Here is a 27,319-nt window from a genome sequence, read left to right on the forward strand (position 1 = left end):
TTTACTTCCCCCTGTATTTGAACCCAAACAGCGCCATGCAGGGCCACTGTGCATAAATGCTTACGTCCAAGAGAAACTCCACCAAGACATCAGCTGCAAACTCGCCATCAAACTCAATTGTGCGATCACCCTTAAGAACATACAGACTTCCTTCTTCATCAAAACCTGAAAAAGAAACAAAGAGTTCCCCAAATAAAGTCATTCCAATGTAGGAAGAGCCATCCTATTGGCCACGGTCTGGCTCAGGGTCCCTGGGTGACATGGGGTCAGGCTCAGTGGAACTAGCATGAACCCTAGGATCAGTTCCCTTGCAGCCACACCTCTGAAGGGCTCCCAGAGTGGAAACTCAAAATGAACTAGTCAAGAACCAAAAATCTAATCTCCACTCCACCACTGCTTTAATTTTCCAAAAGTATTGCTGACCCCATTCTTCTTATCAAAAAGTTTTCATGCCCACTGCCTACCTGGCTTTTTAGCCTGACATTCAAGCCCTTCCACAACCTAGTGCCAGCCCTATCCTTTATATCCTCCCTTGGGTGGACCCGTGCTCCCTTGAGAACTGCACTCCTCATCCCTGTGCAACTCCCTTGGCTTTTTGTCCAAGAGCTGCTGTGAAAGGAAACATGAAGGAAAAATCACAGCACATGATTCTCTGCACAAATGTTCTCCTTGGGCCTAGAGTGACCTTCACCACCACCACCACCCCCTTGCCCATCTCGGTCAACTCCTTTGGGTCTCAGCTTACGACCCATTTTTCCAGAGAAGGCCGCTCCAATCTCCCTTGCCATTATAGATCTGCTCTCAGCTCCATTTAGAGGTATTCGCTATAACAGCGAGCCCTCTATAAGGGTAGGGCTGCTGTCCTCTTGGGATCCCAGCGCCTCGAATGGAGTCTGGACACACTGGGCCCCCCATAAATGTTTGCAGCCAGAATGAACAGCTTGCTTTTCTATTGTAACTGAATTCTGCACATCTTTTCCCAGTCTGCTGATAACGCTGCAAGGGCAGGTTCTGCATCTTCTTTCCTACCCTCCATCACTCTCAGCGTAATGCTGTGTACTTTCACAGATGCTTGCTGGAGAACTGCATTTCCCCCCGGGGATGCTAAATAGCTGAGGCTGGCCTTAAGTCCAACGGCATGGCATCCTTAATTCCTTAGATTAATTGCTTTCAAACTCTCGGATTAGCTGAAGGATGCCTTCTCCAGATGAACTCTTCTGCAGAACCTCTAGGAAAGGGAGGCTGCCCACCGTGTCCCAGGGCACTTCTGAAGAACCCGTGGCACACCACGGAGCACCATTTGTAAACCTAAAGGAGCAATGGGCCAGGTATCCCTCAAGCAGGCAGTGACTGATCACAAAGGGTGCCATGGGGAACCTCAGCCAGTGTCCCGCTGTTAGATTTTTCTCTGAGTGAAACCAGTTAGGAGGTTGTTGCACCAGTCCAGAGACCAAACTCAGGCACATGGAAATGGGGATGGAGATCACGGAGCAGGTTCACAAAATACAACTGTCCTGTAAACTCCGAGGATCGAATAGTCAGAAAGAACCCGCCCCATTTCATTTACAGGTTCATTTAGACATTTAAACCCCCATCACATCCTCCATGGGGAGGATATCCACCAGTCCATTCTTATGAATATTTACCCAGCTTGTCCTCCGTAAATTTTTAGATTTCTGGAACACCAGCGTTTTCCTCTAACTAAATTTACTGGAAATTCTCCCAAATTCAACTTCTCATTAAAACAGTGGGAAGGGAGGGCTTCCCTGGTGGCGCAGTGGTTGAGAGTCCGCCTGCTGATGCAGGGGACATGGGTTCGTGCCCCGGTCTGGGAAGATCTCACATGTCGCGGAGCGGCTGGGCCCGTGAGCCATGGCCACTGAGCCTGCGCGTCCAGAGCCTGTGCTCCGCAACGGGAGAGGCCACAACAGTGAGAGGCCCGCGTACCGCAAAAAAAAAAAAAAAAAAAAAGTGGGAAGGGAGAAGACGAGGGTATCAAGAGGCGCTGGACAGCTCATCAACTTGCTTTTGACTAGGGAAAGAGTTGAACATGCTTTGTTCCCCTGCTCAAGGGAAAAAACTTCTTAATTTATCTCCAGGGAAAGAGATACCCCAGGCATTCTTAATAATTCATTATTATTTTATAGTCATGAGTTCTTCCTTGTAGCTAACCCTAAATATTGTTTCTTTTTTTTAAATATTGTTTCTTACAATTTAAATCTTTCTTTAAAAAAGCTATTCTTGAACATAAAATAGAAAACAGTTGTTTGAAATTCTCTAAGATAATGCACTTTCGTGTGCCTGAAGGTATTTACTGAACCACCACTAATCTTTTTTTTTTTTTTTTTTTTTTTTTTTTTTTGCGGTACGCGGGCCTCTCACTGTTGTGGCCTCTCCCGTTGTGGAGCACAGGCTCCGGACGCGCAGGCTCAGCGGCCATGGCTCACGGGCCCAGCCGCTCCGCGGCATGTGGGATCTTCCCGGACCGGGGCACGAACCCGCGTCCCCTGCATCGGCAGGCGGACTCTCAACCACTGCGCCACCAGGGAAGCCCGACCACTAATCTTTTTTATCCTGTGCTTACTACTCCAAATCCAATTAACCTTTCTTCAAAGGTCCTGTTTTATAACCTCCTGCTCTCTTTTAATAGCCATCCTTCACTGGTCATGCAGAAAAAGTGAAATGGGCAATACACATCTGGGGGTGTTTCAACACAGCAGAGTAACCTATATTCTCTCTCCTTGGGATTAGAGGTGTAAGAATCTTGAAGTGCACTTGCACTTAACCATGACATATTGACACAAGAGATTACAACTTGCACTGTGCAGTCGCTTGCTTAACCATACCTCATCTAAATCCTCCCTTTCATCCTTGGTGACAATGCCCAGCTGGGCTTTGGACTTAAATTTAGAAAACACTGGGACCCTAGAGTCACTACTATTAATGACATTCTTTGTTGGCTGCTTCAGCCAAGAGGTCAGGAAATAATAGGTGTTGGAAAAAGAGATTTGATCTCCCTCAAAGAGATCACCATGTCAGGGAGATAGAGAGGTTAGGCTTTTTTTTTTTAATTGACGTATATTTGATTTACAATGTTGTGTTAGTTTCATATGTACAGCAAAGTGATTCAGTTATACATGCATATATATTTGGTTTTTTTAGACTCTTTTCCCATATAGGTTATTACAGAATATTGAGTATAGTTCCCTGTGCTATACAGTAGGTCCTTGTTGTTTATCTATTTTATTTATAGTAGTGTGTATATGTTACTTCCAAATTCCTAACTTATATTTCCCAACGCCATCGAGAAGCTAGCCTTTTAACATGATCTAGAAGCTGGAAATAAAGGTTTGAATCTTTTTTTTTTTTTTTGCGGTACGCGGGCCTCTCACTGCTGTAGCCTCTCCCATTGAGGAGCACAGGCTCCAGACGCGCAGGCTCAGCAGCCATGGCTCGCGGGCCCAGCCACTCCGCGGCATGTGGGATCCTCCCGGACCGGGGCACGAACCCGTGTCCCCTGCATCGGCAGGCGGACTCTCAAGCACTCCGCCACCAGGGAAGCCCAAGGTTTGAATCTTTAGTGTCCATTTCTCCAGGAAGAAACCCTCTTCCTTGTACTGATACAAAGATATATTAGATGACTAATGTGAAATTATTTAATTCAGACCTGTATTTACTTTTGTGAGACTCTTCCCCAAGCCAAGACTAAGGTATGCAGGATCTTTTTAAATCTATTCAAAAATAGTCTAGTTATCATGCAAGAAAAAATGACCGTACTTTTTTTTTTGGCAAGACACATTTGTTTCTTCATGATATATCTCAAAGAAAATCACACTTACCCAGTTTCTTGGCAAGCTTGGCTTCTTTCTTGGCATCCACCATCACAAAGCCTATATCTTTATGTTCCAGGACTTGGGCCACAAGCTGAAGGGAGAGACAAGTGGGAGAGTAAGTGAATCAAGATCAGAAAGACTGTAGAAAATACCACGGGATACTATGTTGATATGTTGACAAGAGGATTTTCCTCCATACTTCCTGTTACTCTGTGACCAGTTCAAGCAGCAATGTAGGGGTTCTATGCTTATGCCCTCAGGAGAAGGATGATTCAGTAGAATTCTGAGAAGGAAGGAGAGAAAAGTGTAAGGACCAGATCTAAGGTATAAGATTTGGAAGACCTTGTCGCATACCCTTCTCTGCCCTCAGGGTAGATAACATTTGAATTGGGAGACAGCAGGATCAGAAAGGAAGCAAAAAGTACTAGATACCCACAGATACCTAACATGGGGCCTGGAGCCCATCGCAGCTACCAAATGAACCTTGGGTTCGGTGGGGTCTCAAAAGATGCCGGATAGGCTGAGGGACCTTAGGACAAAGGAGACCTGTGACCCCAGTACCCAAGATAATCCTCAAGTCCCTCCACCCCGTGGGCTTGAGGAGTAAGAATGCCCATTGAGTGTATCTGGTAAAAAGACCAGAGACAGCCTCTGAAGTTTTCCTGCTTCCAGTTGAGAAGAAGAACTATCAGAGTACCTGGGTGGAAGTATAGCCCCGAAGGTGAAGAGGATACAACAGTGTCAGGTGGACAGATGGCTGTAAACTACTCTGGGTGGACACCAGCCTAGATGATGACACCAAGCACAAGACTGACATCGTGTTAAGCTCCCTGAAACTTAGATATAAGGAAGTAGGGAGACCCTCAGTTGCCTGAGATCTAATTCCTGCCATCTGGCTGAATGGAAGCTTAAAATAGAATAGAGTGGAGAAGCTACCAAAAAGATCATGTAATACTAATATTACATTTCTTTATTTACAATTAAAAAAAATAATTGTAGATTAACATGCAGTTGTAAGAAATAATACAGAGAGATCCCTCATACATTTTACCCAGTTTGCTCCAAAGTAACGTCTTGGAAAACTATAATACAATATCAAAACTGCATATTGGCATTTATATAGTAAAGATGCAGAACGTAACCAAGAGGATCCCTCATGTTGTCCTTTTATAGTCACATCCACTTGCTTCCACCTTCATCCCTTCCCTAACCCTTGGCAACCACACCTTCATCTCTTCCCTCACCTTTGGCAACCACTAATCTGTTCCCCATTTCTTTTCATTTCAAGAATGTTATATAAGTTGAATCATATAATATGTAACCTTTTGTGTTGGTCTTTTTTTACTCATCATATTGCTTTGGAGATTCATCCAGATTCTTGTGTATATTAACAGATCATTCTTTTGTATTACTGAGCAGTATTTCCGTGGTACGGAGGTACCACAGTTTCTTCAATTATTCACCCATTGGAGGACATCTGGGCTGTTTCAAGCTTTTGGCTATTATGAATAAAGCTGCTATAAACATTCATGTACAGTTTTTTGTGTGAAGGTTAGTATTAATTTCTTTACGATAAATGCTCAGGAGTGAAATTGCTGGGTTGTATCATAATTGCATAGTTTTTAAAGAAACTGCTGATTGTTTTCCCGAGTGGCTGTACCACTTTACATTCCCAACAGCAATGTAGTGATGAGAGATCCAGTTTTTCTGCATCCTTACCAACATTTGCTATCGTCACTAATTTTTATTTTAGCTGTTCTAATAGATGTGTGGTGATATCTCGTTACAGTTTTAATGCATTTCGCTAATGGCTAATGATGATGAACTTATTTGCCATCAGTAAACTGTCTTCCATGAAATACCTGTTCACGTCTCTTGTCTATTTTCCAAATAGATTACTTTTGGTAGTTGAGTTTTGAGAGCTCTTTAAATATTAGTCCTTTGTTGGATATGTGGTTTACAAATATTTTCTCCCACTCTGTAGCTTATCTTTTCACCCTCCTAATAGGGTCTTTCACAGAACAAAAGTTTTTAATTTTGATGAAGTCATATTTATCAGTTTTTCCATTTACGGATTGTGCTTTTGGTGTTAAGTCTAAGAACTCTTTGCCTAATCCCGTATCCTGAAATTTTTTTCTAATTTTTTCCTAAAAGTTTTAGAGTTTTTTGTTTGTTTGTTTGTTTGTTTTGTTTTGTTTCCCATGGCTTTCAGGATCTTAGTTCCCTGACCAGGGATTGAACCTGGGCCATGACAGTGAAAGTGCTGAGTCCTAACCACTAGCATTCCAGGGAACTCCCTAAAAGTTTTAGAGTTTTAAGTTCCTCTAAGGCTAAGGATATTGGGCGGAAGCGCAGACAGCTGCTCTGTGGAGTGCCTCTGGTGATGGCGGGGGTGGGGGGGGGTGGACACGACACAGATAACAAATGACACCCGCACCCCTCAGGCGGTTTTCTCTTCTTTCTTAGATTTTGACTGAGACTAGGAAAGGCTCAGGATGAAAGACATCATCAGTGTTTAGATTATGACTCATCTTGAGTGTCCCTGTAATGCTTAAACAGGTCTTTCTGCGAAGTCGCTTGGCTTTAGTCTATTGCATTCAATTTATTAGACAAGGTTATTTTTGAATGAGTTTTCTGGTTTTCAGTGTAAGCCACTCTGTCCTATTTAGTGCTATCAAAACCTTAACTTAAATGCTCCCTTTCTATCATTAAAAATTAATGATGATGAGACCTGATGGCTTTGTGATATTAGTAAGTTTCCCAACTCCTAAAGCATGAGCCTCTAACAGTGGTTCTTAAACTTCTGTGTGCATAAGAATCACCTGGAGCACTGGTTAAAATGGGGCTTCCCGGGCTTCAGCACCGGAAAGTAGAGAATAGAGCTGGGGTGGAGCTCAAGTGTCTACATTTTCATAAACCACACTACCAAGCCCCATGATTCTGACGCAGCAGGTCCCGTACCACACTCCGGAAAACTGCTATAAATGCTGGTCAGTTCATCCAAAAGTGCTTGGCATAATATTTTCCAGCTGTGACCCACGGGCCATGCTTAGCCCTGTTGGCCACTTCACCTTAAGTGTAGGAGAGAAATATTAATAATAGTAAGAATATTAGAGATTAACTGAGAATTAAACAGAGAATTTAACTCTGACCTCTCCTAGACATACATCACCACATTTTATTGGTTTCTTAGGTAGATGCCAATGTGTGCCTTTCCTAGGCTTGTAAAGCATGCCCTTCTCATTACCTTATTGGTATTTATATGTGACATTTGAAGATTTATGAGTGGAAGGTGCTAGCTCAGGCAAACTCAGTTCTGTTTTTCGGCTTTTCTGTTTAAGCACAGCCAATTATCATCCTAGGCATGGATGGATAGACAGAGCTGGCAGTCACAGATGGCCCAGGGACCTGTGCTAGCTGACACCTGCCCACCTTCTCCTTGGTACCCTTACACACAATCCCTGCGGCGTCCTGTCACTCTCGCCTCCCACGGCGATTAGGCCCAAAGCCTGCCCACTTGAGCTCTGTCATCACTTCCATCAGCCCTAGCAAGCACCCTTCTTGGGCCTAGGTCAAGGGTGGCCAGGGCTGGCAGCCACCCAAGAGAGAGCAGTGAGATGGATGGGGGAGAAGGGCTGTGGCGAAAGACTGGGAACTTCTGGGCTGACTCCTAACATGACCATTCTCTCCAGGATCAAGAACCCCTGCTGGGCTGATGGGGCTGGCCAGACACTGTCTGCCTCTCCCCCTTGGCTTCATCTCCACCTTTGCTCTGGTCCTAGATCTCCAGCTCATAATTTCCATTCTCTTGCACCACAATCCCACCGGGCTCACTCCAGTTGCTGCCAGCCTGGCCTTGGATGCAAAGCCCAGCTCCAGACTCATCTTTGAGTCCAGCCTCGTTTTTGTGAATTCCAATAGCCCATTACAGGGACACAGCACTCTGGCTCTTATTCTGCAATCACTAGGGTTCTGTATTGGGCATCTTCCCTCCCTAAGGAGAAAAAGCCCATTTTGTGCTTCTTTTGTATCTCATATCGTTCCTTAGAGACACTCAGCATACTTTGGATGAATGAATGGACTGGCCCAAGTACTTCAAAAGTTTAAGAGTCTTTTGAGCCAAAGGGCGAAGAGGAAATTGTTACCAATTACAGTGATTAAAATTTACAACCATGAGGAGGAGAAAAGATAGAGTCAATATGTTTCCTAAATTCCCAGAAAACTGGAATACTCTTTTCAGATCGGACTCCAGTTTTCTCCTGTTGACTTATAATCTTTCCCCTGCTGGTTTTGTCTGTTTGGTTGGTTGGTTGGTTGGTTGGTTACTTCTCGGATGGTCTTGCCTCTTGTCCATCCTAGAGAATGGGGTTGTCTCATCAGTTGGTACATGCAGCCGCTGGGCATTGGTGCAGTGCTCATTCTTTCCAAGAACATTAGGATTTGCTTTGACCATTGCTGATTCCTTTGAGTACAAAAATAACTTTATATAAAAAAGTTATATTAAATAATATGCATAACTCAGTAGTAAAAATGTGGATAGTCATAGTATGTCCTTTCTCTTTTTTTTAATAAATTTATTTATTTATTTATTATTTTTTGGCTGTGTTGGGTCTTCTTTGTTGTGCATGGGCTTTCTCTAGTTGCAGCGAGCAGGGACTACTCTTTGCTGCGGCTCACAGGCTTCTCATTGTGGTGGCTTCTCTTGTTGTGGAGCACGGGCTCTAGGCATGCGGGCTTCAGTAGTTGTGGCTCGCGGGCTGTAGAGTGCAGGCTCAGTAGTTGTGGCACCCGGGCTTAGCTGCTCCGCGGCATGTGGGATCTTCCGGGACCAGGGCTCGAACCCGTGTCCCCTGCATTGGCAGGTGGATTCTCAACCACTGTACCACCAGGGAAGCCCCCTGTCCTTTCTCTTTTTAAATTTTGCATTGTATAGGTATTTATTGTACCATTGTTACCTCTGTAATGATGTGGTAGAAATAGATCTCAGCTTTAAATGAATAAATGACCCAGGAATCCTAGTGGTTAAGAGTACACAGCTTGGCATCAGAGACCTGGATTCCTGACTTGGTCATAAGTGCTCACTCTTCTGTAAAATATGGACAATACCAATATCTATTTCATAAGGCTGTTTTGAAGAAGATTAAACGAGATAATGTGTAAAGTTCTTGACACAGTTTTTGGCATGCAGTAAGTGCTTAATAAGTGTTATATTTTCTTCTTACTATTCTGACAGCTGGATAGCGTTCTGAACCTTGTACTAATTCAGAAATACCAAAGCCTAACATATTGGGATGGAAAAAGAACAATAATTATTAGTTGAGGACCTACCGTGATCAAGGTTCCATGCTAAACAAAAGTGTAAGACACATTCCAGAGTCAAGGACCTTGTGATTTCATTAGGGAGGAAGCTAATGAAAAATTAGCTGGTAAGTGTTAAAGGACTAGGACAGAAAATAAGGGCTATGGAGACAGAGCAAGAGAGCTCGTGGGCAGGGAGGTCAAATCCTACAGAGCTTCATAAGCTATGATAAGGAGTATAGATTTAATTTCTATGCACTCAAGATGAAATCCAAAATCCCTAACATAGCCAGCAATGCCCTGCACGGTTTGGCCTGCCTGCCTCTCCAGCCTCATTTGGGGCCACTCTGCCTCTTACTTAACACACTCGTCTTCGGCTGCTCAAAACAGCAAATTCTTTCCTGAATCAGGAAGTCTTTGCACAGGATCACCTCGTTCAGCTCCCATGTCCTAGACCAAGACATGGGCCGCAGCTGCCCACAGGGATGCCTGGTTGTATTCACACAAAGACACTCAACATGCTCTGCTTCTGTGCATGCCCTTGCCTCTTCCTAAAAGATCTTTCCCTCCACTCTTTGCCAACTCCTATTTCTCCTTGAAGTCTGCACATAATGTCAGTTGCTCAAAAGGCGTTTCCTGACTCCCAGTCTGAATTGGGTGCCCTTTCTACACTTGTCCATAGTGCCCTGTGCTTCCCCTTCACAGCCCTTTCTCAGTTTGTAAGTACACGTGCACTTATACGATCATTTGTCTATCAACTGTCCACGTGCGAGCCTGTAAGCTCCATGTCCCTGTCTGCTTTTCTCCATATACTATCTCCAGCACCCAGTACAGTACCTGAGCAGAGGAGAGCTCACAAATATTAGTTTATTAAATAAATGAATGGAAGAAAGAGGGGAGACCAGCTAGACCTTGAAACAGGAGGAGTGTCTGGATAAGCGGAGGAGAGCAGCAAAGACATCCAAGGAAGAAAAAGCAGCAGAAATAGGTGAAGGTTTGGAGGGGCAGATGCACAGTGTGAGTGTAAGAGAAGAGGCTTCTGTCCTCGAGCAGAGGGCTTCTCAGGGGAGCTGAAAGGCGTCGTGTATTTAAGGCATGTTAGAAAAAGGGCACATAGGACTTGGAATATGGGGACTAGCGGTTCCGATCTGGGAGATGTTTGAGTAGAAGAACAATATGGCTAATTTGAGTTCGGAGAGGGTTGATCTAAGGGCGTAGACCAGACAGATAGAAAGGAGAGTAGAATCGAAGGCGACCGGTTGGGAGACTGAGGGGGAGAAGACTGGTCTCCAGCTAAGGCAGCCCATGCAGTAACTTGTGAGGTAATGTTAGAGGTTGAGAATCATTCAGACCTGGTAACTATTTCATGACTTTGGGGAAGCTGCGGGGAACCAAGGAGAGAAGGAGGCAAGATGGTTCCAGGGTCTCCAGCCAGGGAACAGAGTGAAGGGCAAACAGAGATGTCAGGAGGGCATGCCAGGACCATGAGCCAGCTTCTCAGCTTGGATTTAAATGCAATGAGTTCACGGCCATGGAGATCCAGCCAAGAGCTGGAGGTGCCAACCTGGAGCTTGGGGGAGAGCTCCTGAAGGCACTGTGCAAGTGAGGGGTGAAGGAGTGAGGACAGTGTATGAGAAAACCACAGGGTCCAGGACTGGCCGCCTTGTAGGAGGTGAGAGAAGGAGGCTGTGTGGAGGCCGAGAGGTCTGTGGGAGAAGTAGGAGACCAAGGAACACAGTCTCGTGACTCCGAAGTCATGAGAAGCTTGAGAAAGAGCAGGTGGTCAGATCAAGTGTTGCAGGGAGTCACAGAGATGGGACCACTGTGAGGTCTCTCCTTTCAGGATAGTAAGACATGGGTGACCTTTAGCGAGGAGCTGGGACAGAAGCCAAAGCAGTGAGAGTGTGGCCGACGAGTGGGTGGCAAGGACACATTAGAGCAGTTGTGGATCACTTGGTCAAAAAGTTTGCCACGAAGGGAAGGGGATACTAACACAGCAGCGCCAGGGGACACGTTCCCTTTGGCCTCAGAGGACAGGACATGCAAGATGCCCTCTCTGTCTATGTGTGTCCCTCCAAGTCCAGTCCCTTTGTGGGACATCTCAGCCCTAAACCAAGGACGGACAGGAAGAAAGATACATTTGTACCACTTCCCAAGAATGGTCTTCCTGGAGGAGAAAGACTGATTTGTTTCATGGTCAGAGGAAGCTGGGGAGGCATGCGGTAGCAGAGACAAGGGAGTGTTTACTTATTAAAGGGAGCTGAGGGGGGGGTTACTTTCTGCAGGGCCAAGAATCTGAAAAAAATCAAGGGCTGAGAAATTTGGGGGAAAATGTCACAGATCTTTGCTCCAAGTGAATGTCCCTCAGGCCAGTCATTAAAAATACCCTGGCTGCAACCCTGGTCTTTCCACGTAAGCCAAGAGCCAAACAGCTCTTTTCACCCACTGTCCCTGATACCATCTGGCCACACGTCAAGCAATTCAACTACTGTTTGTGTCCTCCCCTGAAACCGGAGAGCTGACGTTCATCTCTCGTAATCTGTCACTTTCCACTGCCCTCAGATGAGGCCCAGGCTATGTATAGCTGGGGGTTGGCACATGATGTGTCCATGCTAGAGGCAGGCAAGGGAATGGAACAGCTATTTTATGAGATTCAAGTGAACATTGGGGCCTCTTGGGGCTGGACTGGGAGGCTTCTAAAAGAGCCTTGAGGGAAAGGGAGGCTGTTGATTGTTTTTATTAACACTTTGGGGCTATCACCTTGGTCAAGGCCAAGGAAAAGACCCAGAGGTCATTGCTATGTGTTCTTTCCACTCCACCACATTGAGAAGCAGTATAACAACAACAATAAAAATAGCGTCTATTGAGTGCTTGCTACATGCCAGATACTGCTCCAACACCTTACATGAATTATCTTATCGAATCTTCACAAAACCCACATGAAGTAGAAGTTTGAGATGAGGAAATAGAGGCACAGAGAGGTTAACCAACTTGCCTGGGCACACAGCCACACAGCGTTTAAGTGACACAGCTGGGATTCCAACCCTGACACTCTGGCTCCAGGGCCCAAGCTTTCATCCATTACATTACATTCCCTTCATCTGGGCCTCAGAGGGACCTGGGCCCGAATCCTGGCTCTGCCACTTATCAGGTATGAGATTCTGGGCAGGTCACAACTTCTCTGATTTCAATTTTCTAATCTGAAAATGCGAGATCTAATTCTTGCAGGAGTAACATGTATGCAAGAGCTTATGAATGTTTGTTCCCTAGAAATTCACTATAGGGCAACCTCATTACCCAAGCCGGTGGTTCTTGAATCTGAGCCCGCGTCAGCATTACCTGGAGGGAAGCCTTGTAAAAACCCAGATTGCTGGGTCCAACCCAGAATTCCTAATTCGGCAGGCCTGGGATGGGACCTACAAGTATGCATGTCTGACTAGGTCTCAGGAGATGCTCATGCTGTGGGTCCTGGGTCCACACCCTGAGAACCACCACCTTACAACTGTCTCTAACATATAAACACGATCTCCCTGGGTAGCATTTTGTAATGTCCAAAATGACTGACTGAGGGAGGCTGTTCCTGGAGTCCAGGGGTTTTTTTTGTTTTCTGTTTTTCATACTAAAAATATTATTGCAATGGGATTTGCGGGGGGAAATGGATTTGACTGACATGGGGGTGAGGCCATGCCCTTTTCCAATTTTTTTCTCAGCAGAGTTCTGTTCCTGAGAGCCTGTGAAAATGCAGTCTGGTAGCCCAAATGCCGACACCCCTTGGTAACCCCCTTCCTGGGAAGAGTCCCACACATTATCCACCGCGTTCCTGCAGCCAGAGAGAGACTCTCCCTTTTCTAACGAGACTTTCCATAGGTTGGCGCACTTCCTCAAAAAAAAGAAAAAGAAAATCAGAGGGAAGGACGGAGGCTGTAGCTGGGAGAGCCCTTCTAAATGTAAAATGATGGCAGACAGGCCTCTTTGCTGCATCTCCCCCATAGCGCACATTAAAAAGTGGAAGAGAAACCTCCTGCTGCTTGACTGAACTTTACGAAATGTCTGACTAGTGCTTATTTTGATAACATTTGCTAATGACAACAAACGCCATGTATAACTAACCTGAGAGTTAGTTTTCAATGTACTTTCACATACACAATACATTCGAGAATAGTCCTTTCCTGAGCACCAGACGTGGGCCGTTCACGTTACACACACCCCTCTTTTCTCTTCAGAGGAACCCTAGGACAAGGGGTTGGTGGTCTGTCTTTTACAAAGGAAGGGGCTCAGCCTTGAGCAACTCAGTGACCTGCCAACTGTCTGGACAGTGTAAGGACTCAGACCCACGGGGTCTCCCTCCTCAGTGTACGCTTCTTGCGTTGCTGGACCACGGTGCGGGGCTGCTGTTCATGGGTTGTATTCACTCTTTCCTTTGGGTTCAGGAAATGCTCTCAGTTCCTTCACAGGGAAGCTGGGTGTGTGTGGCCAGGCTAAGGAATGGCTTGGGGTGCTGAGCCAGGGCAGGGTAAGGTAGAGGCAGGTGAGCGTGTGAAGGAGTATCTGCTGGCCCGTCTCCCTGCCCAGCACACGGCAGATGGTGAGGAGAGCTCTGCCTGGCTTGGGGCACCGGGCAGCAGGCGGGCGCTCCTGGAACAGGCTCTCTGGGCACTGAGAAGTGGCTCTGGCCTGCCCAGCCCATCGCACGGCAAGATGGTGCTCTGGCCATGTTCCTACATGTCTTTCCAAACAGAAAGGGCTTATCTGGATCAAACCTCACTCAGTCTACAGAAGAGGGAACCTCAGAGGCTTCCTTGGACAGATGCAGTACTTTGTGGGGACTGGCTTTTTTAATGGAACAAGTTATTATTTTTTTTTTGGCAATACATCCTATTTTTATTTTTTAAAATTGAAGTAGAATTGATTTACAGTGTTGTGTTAGTTTCAGGTGTACAGCAAAGTGATTCAGTTGTACAGGTATATGATATATAATATATATAACATATATATATTATGTATATATATCCTTTTTCAGATTCTTTGGAACAAGTCATTTTAGATGCTAAGGCTGAGCTGATAATTATGCAAAAATACTCCACGCCAATCAGTGAAGCTCAAACTGCAATAGGGCTGCTGCTTTTAAAGAAAAATCTTGTGATTTTGAAACAGATTTTGTTTGTTTCTATTTTGCTACTTTACACTACAATTATCCTTATAATACTTTTATCACAGTGACTTTTTTGGTCTCTCATATCTCCATTTAGAAATGTATAACTTTGGGAGGAGGTCTGCCTCAAGGATACGATGACTAGATATCCTATTTGGGCTTGAATATTATCGAGGGCTTTTGCGGGTGGGAGGAGTGAGAAGAGAAGGTTCCAATGGTCTAAAAGCTTCTGGATCAACACTGTATTTGCCATTTTGTAAAATCTCTATTTCCGTATTAATTCTGTGTATGGAAGAGAACATTTAACTGTAATCAACTCAATCCACACTCTTACCATAGCGCTTCTTGTCTTTTCACCATCTCACCCCAGGCTCTAGTTTTATTACTGAGAAGTGCAGAGCAAACACGCATCCAACAGTTCAGTGGCACGTGGGCTCTAAGGAGAAGTGCCACTGAAGAGTGAGCCTGGGCGCTCATCTTCTGAGAGCACTGGCTCTACGCGAGGATTTAGTCTCAAAGCCAAAACAAAATAAGCCTGACCTCATCTGAATATTCCGAGTGCAGCAGGTGCGAGTTTGGAGAATCCCATCTTTGGGCAGTGAGCGGTTGGAAGAAATACCTGAATCCTGTGTGTGTTGCGATTCTCTGCCCAGTGTTCCCACATCATCCCATCTGTGGATTCACTTGCCTCCCAAAATTTCATTTTGCCTTCCTCTCTTGAGGTTTGGAAATGCAGCCACTGGGACATTTTCCAGTGCTAAATAGGTTTAAGACAGCATCAGCCTTAGAGAACCCAGAGGTTTCTGCCCATACTGTGTATGTATTTTGGACTGAGAGTCCCATGGTTAAAAAAAAATCTGTTTTACCCATATTTCAGCAGGATTAAGCAGGGATGACAAACAGTTCCCTGAATCTGACAGATTCAGTTTAATTTTTCACATTTCCACTCAATTCTTTTTTGAAAACTGATTTAATTTTTTAAAGATATCAAGGAGAAATGTATTTCCGATGTAGGCAATGAATCTGTAATTCCATTCTTTTTTCTTTCCTCTCCATCCATCCTTCTACCCACCCATCCAACATTTATTAAATACCAAGTAGGTGGTGCTAAGCATTAGTCCCTCTACTCACACCAGTCACTTTAGTTCCACACATAGTCCAGTTGTGAAATTAAACACTGCTTAAGTGTGGGTGAAAATCCAGAATTCAAACTAGAGACACTTGTCCTTTTGTAAGTTGGCCCTGCTTACAAACAGGAAGCGATCCAATTCAGCAGTCCCAGTTCCTTGGTGTAGTGGAAGGAACATGATGTTTGGAAACAAGTAGACGTGGGTTCAAATCCTGCTTCATGCTGTGCCATTCTGTAGCTTTGTGACTTTGGGCAATTTCTACTCAACTCTATGGAATCATTTCTTTGTACATAATGTGAGACTACGTTGTAAGAGTTCAACAGAATGACATATGCAAAGCACCCATATTGGACATGTTTTATGGTAAGTTCATAATAAGTGCCATTTCCATACCCCTCCATCCTCATCTGTTCATTTAACATTCATTCAGCAAACACCGTTGAGAGCCCACTGTGAATCAGACACTGATCTAGGTGCTGGAGTACAGCAATGAAGAGAACAAAGTCCTTGTCTCTGTGGGTTTTACACTCTACAGCACTGTAGAAGAATATGCACTACGTCAGCCAAGGGCTATGGAGAAGAATAAAGTAAGGTTGAAGGGCTAAGGGGGTGCTTGGACAGTGTGATTTATATAGGTGGTCAGGATGACTTCTTTCATGAGATGACACTTAAGCATAGACCTAAAGGAAGTGAGTTCTCATCATCAACAAAAGAAGACCAACTCCTTAGCTACCAGGGACCATGTCATCTGCATTTTCTAAGTAAGCAGTGCATGAATATTTGACAAATAAATGAAAGAATGAATATTTCTATTTGGATGTTCACAAGTCTTAGTTCCACGTTATAGAACACTCACCAGTTTTCTCTGAGCAGCTTCCCTGTACTCTTCTGTTAAACATGCTAACATGTTAGTATCCCATATTCATATACCCCCAGGGTTCTCAGATTTTTTGTCATCTCTTGTGGAGAAAAGGGAAGTGTGCCATGGCAACCAAATAGATGCTTTTCCTCCCTTTCTGAAGGTAAATCCTGGACCCTGATCTAAGATCCTTTAAGGCACCTTCTGATCTGGCCTTAGAAACCCCTGTAATTCCACTGGAAACCTCTCAAGGAGGGGGAGGCTTCCCATGGGCCCAGATCTTCCCTTTCTTAGGAAGTCCAAAGTATTAATCACTGACTGTGTGAGCGAGGGCACCGTGGGAGAAGACTGGGAGACCTGGCAGAGTCCCTAGAGCAGACCTGAATCCCTGCAGCCCCCAAACCAACTTCACGTCTCAGCAGTTTTCCAAATCAGAGGAATGTTGACAGGTCCATTGTCATTCAGGAGAGTCAACAGACCAAAGGTCAAGCAGGTGCAACATGATTATGGTCATCTGGAAAATTTCTCCAACCCAGCAGACCAGTATAGTGCTTTGCAAACTTTAACATGCCTACGAATCACCTGTGGATCCTGTTTAAATGGAACAAGCACCCTGGTTATACCATTGCCGCTGGTGTGGTTCGCCGTCCACATTTTGAGCATCAAGCCTCAAGTGGTCCCCAAACTTGGCCGCACGTTAGAATCACCCAGGGAGGTTTTAAAAACTGTAGCACCTGGATCTCATCCCTTCCCCTACGACCAGTTAAATCAGTGCTGGTGGGGGGCGGGGGGGTGGGAAAGACCCAGGCATAGGTGTTTTTTAAAACTCCATAGGTGAGTCCCACGTGCAGCCAAGGTTGAGAACTACTGCCACTGGCCAAGAACAGGGGCTACCTTTCAAGCGACAGGTGAAGGGAATTAGCATTGGATAAGCACCAGCTGTATTTCAGGGACTCAGCAGGCTACCTAGTTCCTAAGTAGTAAACAACGTAACAAAGTAATAACACCTGACACTTGTCCAGCTTCTTATACTCTTATGAGAAATTTTATTCACCTGTTTTCATTGAATTCTCTTAATTCACTGAGGTAGAAAGCACACAGTTGATGTTTTAGATGAATAAAATGCGATGCATATTTGTGACTTGCCCAGGAGCAAATAGTAGATGAAAGAGAAATTCAGTTACTCTGACCCGCAGCTGTCTGTTTTGCCCAAGCACTGCGACCTCACCTGAAGTTGGATACACGAGGATGGCTGTGCACAAAAGTCATGTCGACAACACTGGGCATATGGCAGAACCTAAAGAGGCTGCAGTCACCCCACCAAAGATTTCTCACTGATATATAGATTGATTAGGAAACTGAGACCTGAATACAGAAGGGAGCTCGGTCTGTTGTGGGCTTTGGCAGACTGAGAGCAGCGGCGTTAGGACACTTAGCAGAACCCAGAAGCCTGCAATGCACGGGATTCAGATTCTTAGTTCTGCCATAGATGATGGAACAAGCCTCCTCCTCCCCTGTAGAGCCTAATGGATGATCTGTTCTGGAATCACCATCTAAAAAGTATTGGGAAATAACCTGCTTACCAGCCCTGGACAATCAGTCAAAACAATAACCCTCCCTGCTGGTGGACAGGCCATTTCCAATAATTTTTAGGTAGTGATCTTGCCATTTGATATCCAAGAGGGCTCGGGAGAGAGCCCCTGGGCAGGTCATGTGTGGGGATGGCAGTGGCTTTTTTGTGGTGAGCGAAGTGGGACCTCCTTAAGCAGGAAGAGCAGAAGGCCCTGCAGAGGGGATCCTCTGGGGAAGCATCAGAGGGGATTCAGAGGGGAAGCAGCCTCGGACCTCCCGAGAAACGACAGGTGCAGCTGGTCAACCTGGCGGGCAACTACCGGAGTGATGTGGCTATTTCTGTGCCAGGACCCCAGGTTGCCAGCCAATCCCAGGGACCAGTCACCCTAAACAAATGAAGTGATATTTACTGTTCACAGTGTGGAAAGCATTGCTTGTTCACCACCTATTCAGTGACTCATTCATTCATGCTATGATTCCTGAGAGTCCCACTAAGAGCAAAAGATATTTGACGAATGAATATTTCTATTCAAGGATTCACAGTACGTATTTTCATGTTATGAAACACTCACTAACTTGCCTGAGAAAAATCCCCTGTAGTTTTTCCTAATCCTGTAAATGTATATTGGTTACAGGTTGGTGTGTTTAGTTGCTCCCATAGGACATACATACACAGTGCACAGCCTCAACTCTGGAGATGAATGTGATCAGAGTGCCCAGCGATTCCAACACTGAGGCCTCCTTTCTCCTTTCCCTCTAGAGATGCTTAAGTGGCCATGAAATCATTTCTCCGTACGCATGAAGCTCACTAGGAAAAGTTTTCACCTTTTCCTTCCTTCTTTTTCAGGTTGGAATGCTGGTTTCCTAGAGGTGGAGTGGTGTAGAGGAAAGGAAATGGGCCTTGGACTGGGGGATAAGATCTGTGTGAAGGTAGGAGGGGAAGAGGAAGAAGTAAATGGTTCCCCAAACCTGGCCTAGGCATTTGGCAGGACCATGACACCGTTTCCAGCGAGCTCAGGAACTCACGATGTGGACAGCATACTGCTGGGGTTCCTTCTGACATCAAGGCATCCTCTGTCACATGACCAGGTCATTCATTCAGTTGTGTTTTTGGTTCACAAGCAGTTTTTTTGTCCTTGTCCATAGGAACTTGATTCCATCTCTTTTTTTTTTTTAAACTTTCCCCCCTCACCAAGTTTGCTTTGAATTCAGTTGCCTTCAGGAAGCTTCCAATCTAGGGGGAGAACTCCAACATATGTCTCCAAGGAGAGAAAGAGTGAGTTAGAAGGAGCCTGAAGGGAATGGAAGAACTTCTTAAATGCAAGGAGGCTGCAGTGTGACTGAAAATGTGGAAGGGGCCTAATTTAAGAACTGACGCTGATGATGTTGTGGAATCTATCAGACACAGGCTCCGTAAGCCTTGGCGATCAGAGGGAGAGGGTCTGTGATCAGGAAAAGTCACTCCACCTTTCTGGGCGTGGCTGGCTGTGAATAAGCAACATGGCATCACATCACCAGTCCTGAGCTCTCTGAAAGTGGCCTGGGGTCCTCAGTCTCTAAAGTGACGGGTTAGGCTGGGCTGTATCTAAAATCCCAACTGAAAGGGGGTGAGGGCTGAAAGGAGTCAGCATTTTTCCAGTACCTTCTGTGTGCCAGAAGCTGAGCTCTTGCCATCCTGCCTCACTGAATCCTCACACCATCTCCAGCATCTCACATCACAAGTAAGGAACCTGAACACAGACAGACTTCCTTGGGAATTAAACCCAGGTCTGTCTGATTTGGAAGCCCACGTTAGAGCACACCACCTCTCAAGCATTTCAACCTGAGAGAGGTCAGTGATGTCGAATGTGGGAGGACTTTCTCTGGCAATATTTATAGAACATGATAGGCATAGCACTTGCACTGCAGTTTCAAGGCGAAGGTGGAAGCAGGCAACAAGGGAGTAAGGAAGAATCAAATTCAGTGCCCGTATCCTCCTCTTGTGTCTCTGAGTCTTGTGGTACTAACAGGATTCAGCCATTGTGGTATGACTACATTTGCTGACTTGGCCAAAGCTGAAGGAAATAGTATACAAAATTGCAACTCCCTTTATAATCTGAGTTGACACCTCAATAGAAAAAATGGGGAAAAGACATAGAAAAATAAGAAAAAATGTAAATGGCAAATAATTTTATGAAAAATTCAGCCTAGTTAGAAATCAAAGAATGTCCATTAAAACAACAATAAAAATATAAATAGACAAAGGTTTTTAAAACCCTGAAAATTTTGTGTCAGTGTCCAAAAAGAGAGAAATTCTGTAATGGCCTATATGGGAAAAGAATCTAAAAAAGAGTGAATATATGTATACGTATAACTGATTCACTATGCTGTACACCTAAAACTAACACAACATTGTAAATCAACTATACTCCAATAAAATTTTTTTAAAAAATTAAAAGGAAAAAAAACAGAGAAATTATCTTAAAAATATGTATGATCATACAATGGAATACTATGCCAGCATTAACATTATGTTTGTCAAGAATTTAAAGCTATTTAGTGACATAGGAACACTCACAATATACTGAAACGAAATAAGCAGGAAACAAAACTATAAAAATGGTATATGGGCTTCCCTGGTGGCGCGGTGGTTGAGAGTCCGCCTGCCGATGCAGGAGACATGGGTTCGTGCCCCGGTCCGGGAAGACCCCACATGCAGCGGAACGGCTGGGCCCGTGAGCCATGGCCGCTGAGCTTGCGCGTCCAGAGCCTGTGCTCCGCAACGGGAGAGGCCACAACAGTGAGAGGCCCGCGTACCGCAAAAAAAAAAAAAAAAGGTATAAACCTAATTGGAAAACGTGATTTTATGCATAGAAAAAAATACTGGAAAGAACTCTATCAGAACATTAACCATGTTTAGCTCTGGGTGGCAGTTCTTATTGCCTGCTTTGTCTTTTCCACATAGTCTAACATATTCTTACACTAGTGTGTTGTTATTTTGTGGATGAAATGCCCAACCAAGAATCAGGATTACCAGCTGTGTAAGTCACAACACTGTAAGGCCGCATGTATGACGTGAGAGGTTCAGAAAAATCTAGATGGTTCACAAGGTTCTTCTGAGCTCTAACACTTCACTCATTCACTCAACAAGCATTTACAGAACATCTGTATAGAGCTACGTACAATGCACCAACACTAGGGTCCCCCAGAATTAGACCCCAACCAAACGCAAAGCAAAGTTTGAATGTGATGCCTCCCGGTGCCATTTGACTTAGCCTTTTTCTGCCTAAGCTTTTAATGGCCTCATATTCTTCCCTTTCTCCTCTTCCCCTTATCAAACCCTGCTCTCAACATAAAACTCAAACTTGATCCGATGGAAGTGTAAATGGATAGCAATGTCTTAAAAGATGGCTTCTCCCAGATGGCTTGACTAAGTAGGGATAAAAATTTTACCTAAAGGAACGAGGCCCTCGTGGCCAAATTTTAGGAAAAAGCTAGTGGGGTGGAAAAAGATTTGGGAGCTATCAGAACCTTAGCTCTTGCGGTTCCCTCCCCGACCCTCGCTTATTTGTCTGGTAAATTCTACTCATTTTCACAAATCAATTCTTCCTTGTCATGCCTTCCACATCTCTCCCAGAGGGCGGGGTGCTTCCTCTTTCCTCTGCGCTCCCAGAGGACCTTATATTGCCCTACTGTTACAGTGACCCCGTTGCACTGTGGCTTTTCATTTGTATTGCACTATAATTTCCATATCAGGCTATGAGCCACCTGAGTGCCTCACGTTCCCGGTATCCACAGCGCACACCCCAAAGCCCAACCTAGAGTGAGTGACAGATGTATGACTAAATGATATGCATTTCAAGGCCCCAAGTCAGGCAGTGACCTCCTTACCCTGTGGATGGGACTGTTTCTGGGTGTTTCAACGTCAGTCCTTACAGCAGCAGACAAAACATTGACCATAGTACCTTTGGATTTTTTTTATCAGAATGGGATGGCCTTCATGTGACGAGTTTTGCACTTCTAATTCCTAACTTTCTAACCCTTAGAAATTCCCTGGGTTTTCAACCTGAGGATGGCAACTCATCACTGGAGAGGGAAATCAATTTAATAGGTTGGGATTAGTATTTTTTTAATGAAATACAATAGAAGAATAGAAAATAACAATCAAATAGGAGACAAAAGTATTTTAAATCCAAGTATTCCCCAAATAATAATGTGTTGTCCTATGAAACTTTTGTTTCACCTGTGTATGTGTCTGTACACATTAGGTCATAGTGAGTTATGATAAAAAACATGGACAGCCAAGCCACCTTCCCTGGGTGGGTGGTGGTGGGATGAATTGGGAGATTGGGATTGACATATATATACACTAATATGTATAAAACAGATAACTAATAAGAACCAGCTGTATAAAAAGTAAATAAAATAAAATTCACAAAGAAGAAAGAAAGCCACCTTCCCAAACTATTGGGAGGGAAGGAGCCCGCCTCTTCCTGTGCTGTCTGCCCAGGGCTGAGATTCCACTGTCTCCTCCCTTCCTTCTATCCCAAACAGACACAGCTCTGGGATGGGCAGGATATTTTCCTTAGTGTAGGTTTGGAGTCCAGGGAATTAAGAGGACAAAATAGGCTTTTCTGACCACAAAAATAATTTACAGGTTCACATCTACCCTCTCTTATCAGTCATGGGATTCCTGGAACCAGTCTTGTCCTGGATTCTGAGGAACAGCTGGCACCTGACAGGTATCTCAACAAAGGCCCACCCCTCCCCTCCCCGACCCGCGTGGAGGGAGCCCTACCTCCCCCAGGGTTTGGACATTTGCATGAGCAGCGCCTCTGGGGCTCCGTGCCTTTCAGCTGATACAGATGATACAGCTGGCATCACCAGGCCCGGGCTCACAGGCTGAGTACTCTATTTAAGGAAGACTCTTGAAATAATACTGAACAGGGTATCCACCAACTCCTTGTACATCGTCTCATCTGATTCCAGCAGTAACGCAGTACAGGGGCTAAAGCTGCCTTCACCCGCACGAGTAGAGTGATCTTGGGCAACTTAGCCTCTCTGTGCCTCAGTTTCCCCATCTGTAAAAGGGGGATAGTAACTGTATCTACATCAGAGAAGTACTGTAAAGATCAAACCAGCTACCACATACAATCCCCGCACGCAGGAAGCATTCAATAAATGCTGATTATTATTATTTAATCATCTCATAAGCCTGTATGATAGTTATTTTTTTCATTTATAGATAAGAATATGAGGCTCAGAGAAATTAAGTAACCTGCCCTATGTCATGCGTCCAGTAGAGGCAAAGCCAGAATATAAATCAGGAACTCCTGACTCCAGGTTCTGTGATCTCTTTCCCTTAGTGATTTAGGAGTCCGTGGGGCATCAGACTACCTCCTGTGCTCAACTTCCTCCTTGTCAGTCTCTGCCGGGCACTCTTGGATCAAAGGTGGCTGGAAGGATGGTAAGTCCAGGGCAAAGCTCCTTCTCAGGATTTTCCTTGGGAGTACAGAATTCATCTTTGGGAGAGACAGATTCTTGGGGGAGTTTGTGTGTGAGTGTGTGTGTGTGTGTGTGTGCATGTGTGTTAATATAACAGGGAATCAGAAATGGGGTCACTGCTTGCACTGGCATTCTTTTTGATTTCTAGGCTAAGTGGATAGATACAAGCAGATATGGTAGAATCCTTATACCTTCAATTAACTTTTCATAAATATGTCTCTATAATTGAGTAGGGCAGTTTGAGATGGAGATAATCATGTGAGTGAGGATTTCATGGGCTGAGCAGCAGCTGTGCTGTATGTCCTGGTTTTTTCCAGCCTGTAATTTTCCCGTATGTATAGTACAAAGACCTAATAACGGTCCCTGCTTTTTCCTCACTTGTAACCCACAGAGGTTTCTTGTCCACCAGAGCTCTCTGTAATGACCACACTGCCGTATATAAATCCTCTGAAAATAGATACGTGTGTGATGATCGGGACACACAGGATTCTGCAATACTTTTTTAATTATCAAAGATATTTTGATGTGTTTGGGGTGGTTTTCCTGGATTTTATTACAGCCACTTTTTCTTGAGAATTAAAATCCACGTGGGTTTTACATGGTACTTCTGTTCATCAGAGTCTTTGATTATAAAGTATGTCAGTTATGTCTCAATAACACTGGAAAAAAAGAAAGAAAAAAAGGCATCTGATTGAGCTGAGCTTTCTGGCTGCGCCGGTTAATAAACTGCTGTAGTTCTCCAGGAGTCCTTTTCACAGATTTGTGCCTGGGCTGAGCCCGACCTGGGGACTGATAAGGGATCTTGGTGCCTATTAGAATTCTTGGCACTCACAGGTGTTCCTGAGTGTAAGCGATCTGAAACTGTCCAGGAGGAACTGTGGGAGGAGTTCCTGGGGCACTCACACAGGATTAGAGAACGGGTCCCAGCGCCAGGTTTACGGACAGACCATGTAATGCAGATGAAATAAGAACTGACTTCAGCATCTTCCCTGAACTCACACCAAGAACTTTCTGAGAAAGAGAAATATTCCCATTAATGAACGCGCAGCTTAAATCTGCCCACGTCTACACTGTGCAATGTTGACTAAAACCGCGTCACAGGAGAGGCTCATCGCTTAGTGATATTCCCCATCTGACCCACGAGGACAGGCAAGGTCAAATGACTCCTGCTTCATCAGGATCATGGGGAGACTTAAGGGAACAAAGAGTAGGAAATTAGCACGCCGAAGGAAACCTGCAAATAATCCTGGATTTCATTTCAGTCAGGCTTTTTAACAATAGCTTTAACATTCTCTGAGAAAAAGAGTCGCTGGAACTATTACCCTTGAGAAATCAAGAGGACCATCAGATGACAGACTTTACATCTTTACAGACTATTATGCACCATGCAGCACGTTCAATTGTCCCATCCTAAGAGTCTGGACCCACCCCTGTTTTTCACACATCCCAGCTTTGCAACAAGAATATCTTCAGATTTGCCTGAGACTGAAATGCGGCAAGACTTGAGGATATACTCTCAGCGACCTCAGGTCCTCCCATGCCAACCACTGGCCACCTCCCGCTCCCTTGGGCCACGTGGTCTGGGGGCCCCCCACTCACCTCCAGCACGATTTCTTTCAGTTGGAACTGTTTCTGCGCGACTTTATCTGAAGACACGGGCTCATGGTAGTAGAGACAGAGTAGGTCGTATTTCTTCAAAACCTGCTTGAAGTTCTTCTCGGTTAGACTGACCACGCGGTCCTTGCCGTCATAGGTGGGGAAGTTCAGCCCCTCCTCTGCCCTGCAGGAGGACAGCAGGTAGACCGCCACCACAAACAGGTGGGTTCTCTTCATCTGGGCAAAGTTTTGTTTTTCTTTCCCAGAGACACCGTGCGTAGGAAAGAGGCTGGTGCCTTAGAGGACTTGCTGGGAGCAGTGGGGAGCAGAGAGGCCGATCTCGTCTCTCTCCTTGGCCCTTCCTGGGCCCGAGAACCCCCTCTTCACCTTCTCTGGCTGCTGACTGTAATCGTGGGCTTGGGACGAAGCGTGCAGAGGCTCACACCCATGCATGTGTAGAACCAGAGCCAGGCTAGGCGGCCCAGCCCCAGATACCTCGCATAGCTCTGCCCAGCCCCTGTCTCATCAGGAACTCCATTTTTAGGATGCAGTTGTTTCAGGCTAAAAATAAATCATGCAATGAATTAAAAAGTTAGATATGGCACTGTTGAGGGATTCGCTGATACAGTTTGTCAGGCCGGTGGAGGAGGAGGTGGGAGGGAGACAGGGGGGAACGTGTGCACATGAAATAGGGAGGGCGGGAAGGTCAGAGGAGAGAAGTTCACTCAAGAGGGAGGAGGAGAAAAGGAGAGGAGAGAGACGTGGCACTGGATGTGCACAGGGCCACTCAGACGCCGTTGAATCGGTCTATTACCCCAGGGAACTATTTCAGTCTGTTCCTTCCTGGCAGGCTGCTCATCCCCTACCTACTCACTGCTGACCTGGGGACCAGCCAGACCCCCAGGTGGACTTGATGTTCTGCACCTGCCTTTTCCCTGGCTGGCCATTGCGCCGTGTCCCCGTGGCTCTGCTGGTCACTGGGCGAGGAATGTAGGGTCACCCTTTCTCCACAGAAAGCATGGAGTTTTCCAGGAGTCCAGCCCACCCGGGGTCACAGTTCCTCTCCTTCTGCCCCGGCTCACCGCTGAACGCTGCTGACACCAGGAGATCCTGCCCCATTATAAAATTAAATAAAATAAAAGTTCAACAGTCTTCCTCAGAAGCCCTCTTAGGCTTTTCGCTATCATCCCCGTCATCTTTCTTTTTTAACATTAACCCCCAATGTATCATTTTTGCCCTTTTCCTCTTCATTAGAGACAGACTGCTGTAGAGAGTCCAGGAGCCGGACAGATCCGAGTTCAAAGCCGTGCTCTGCCTCTTAATGGCTGAATAGACTATGGAGGGTCACTCACCCTCTCTGATTCTCAACCTCTCCGCCCCATCACCACGCCCACCATGTAAAATGGGGATAATTACGACTATATTGTAAGGCTTGGAACACAGAGATGGGAAGGCATGGTACAAAACAGTTACCCAAACACGGCAGCTATTATAGTTACTTCATTCTTCCTGGAGATGGTGGAACGTAGGTTATTGTAATAATTACTTCTCAGTTTCTAATAGTAATGGTTTGTGAACGCTTTTCTCTCTGCCTTCTTGAATCCAGCAGGCAACTGGGGCAGACGTGATTAGGGCTCATTGCACAGGGGAGCTCAGCACCCTGGCAGAGATCGCGTCATCAACTGCCTGAGTGAGGGTTCAGCTCTGCCTTGGAGCCTGGTGCTCCTGGGTGCTTTCACTCTGATGGGGCAATTCCCCCACAGACACTTCTTTTCTTGAGTGGCTTCATCTTTTCTGGTCAAACAACAGTCCACCCCTGTCATTCCGCTCTTTAGAGTAGTCTAATGGCTCTCATGATTTAGGCCAAATTCTTCTTCTTCTGGTTGGAAAATCAGCTTTGGAAATAGCAAGGACTCTGTCCCATACAAACTTTGCAGGGAACAGAAGGAGAAAAGAAGTTCAGTGGCCTGCATGAGTGAAAGCAGGCCCCTCCACTGCAGCCAGAGGTCCTGATGCTGACAGTCAGGCTGACGGGAGTTGTCTTCAGGACAGGTTCATGTCCAGGAAGCCAGGACCTTGGGGAACCCCTCGCTGAAACCCATGACAGCATTCAGTTCTTTCTGATGGTGAATTCTCTAGGCTTTTAAAGATAGAACCAAGAGGGCTTCCCTGGTGGCGCAGTGGTTGAGAGTCCGCCTGCCGATCAGGGGACACGGGTTCGTGCCCCGGTCTGGGAAGATCCCACATGTCGCGGAGCGGCCGGGCCCGTGAACCATGGCCACTGAGCCTGCGCGTCCGGAGCCTGTGCTCCGCAACGGGAGAGGCCACAGCAGTGAGAGGCCCACGTACTGCAAAAAAAAAGATAGAGCCAAGAATAGCCGTTCTAAGATGTGGT

At 45.5% G+C, this 27,319-nt stretch overlaps 1 protein-coding gene and 1 long non-coding RNA gene across 2 annotated transcripts in view; both read right to left on the reverse strand.

Annotated features, from left to right (window-relative positions):
• The window catches only part of CASQ2 (calsequestrin 2), a 63,842-nt gene extending 38,395 nt beyond the window's left edge, over positions 1-25,447 (reverse strand). The window contains exons 1-3 of the mRNA XM_067727393.1: positions 24,928-25,447; positions 3,840-3,924; positions 65-165 (exon numbers count right to left, since the gene is read on the reverse strand). Of these exons, the coding sequence (XP_067583494.1) occupies positions 65-165; positions 3,840-3,924; positions 24,928-25,161 (420 nt within the window). The 5' untranslated portion in view covers positions 25,162-25,447. The remainder of the gene's footprint in view (positions 1-64; positions 166-3,839; positions 3,925-24,927) is intronic.
• LOC137219197 (uncharacterized) overlaps positions 1-27,319 on the reverse strand; it is a 241,562-nt gene that overhangs the window by 38,395 nt on the left and 175,848 nt on the right. The window lies entirely within an intron of this gene.

Source organism: Pseudorca crassidens, chromosome 2 (genome assembly GCF_039906515.1).
Source record: "Pseudorca crassidens isolate mPseCra1 chromosome 2, mPseCra1.hap1, whole genome shotgun sequence".
Taxonomy (NCBI): domain Eukaryota; kingdom Metazoa; phylum Chordata; class Mammalia; order Artiodactyla; family Delphinidae; genus Pseudorca; species Pseudorca crassidens.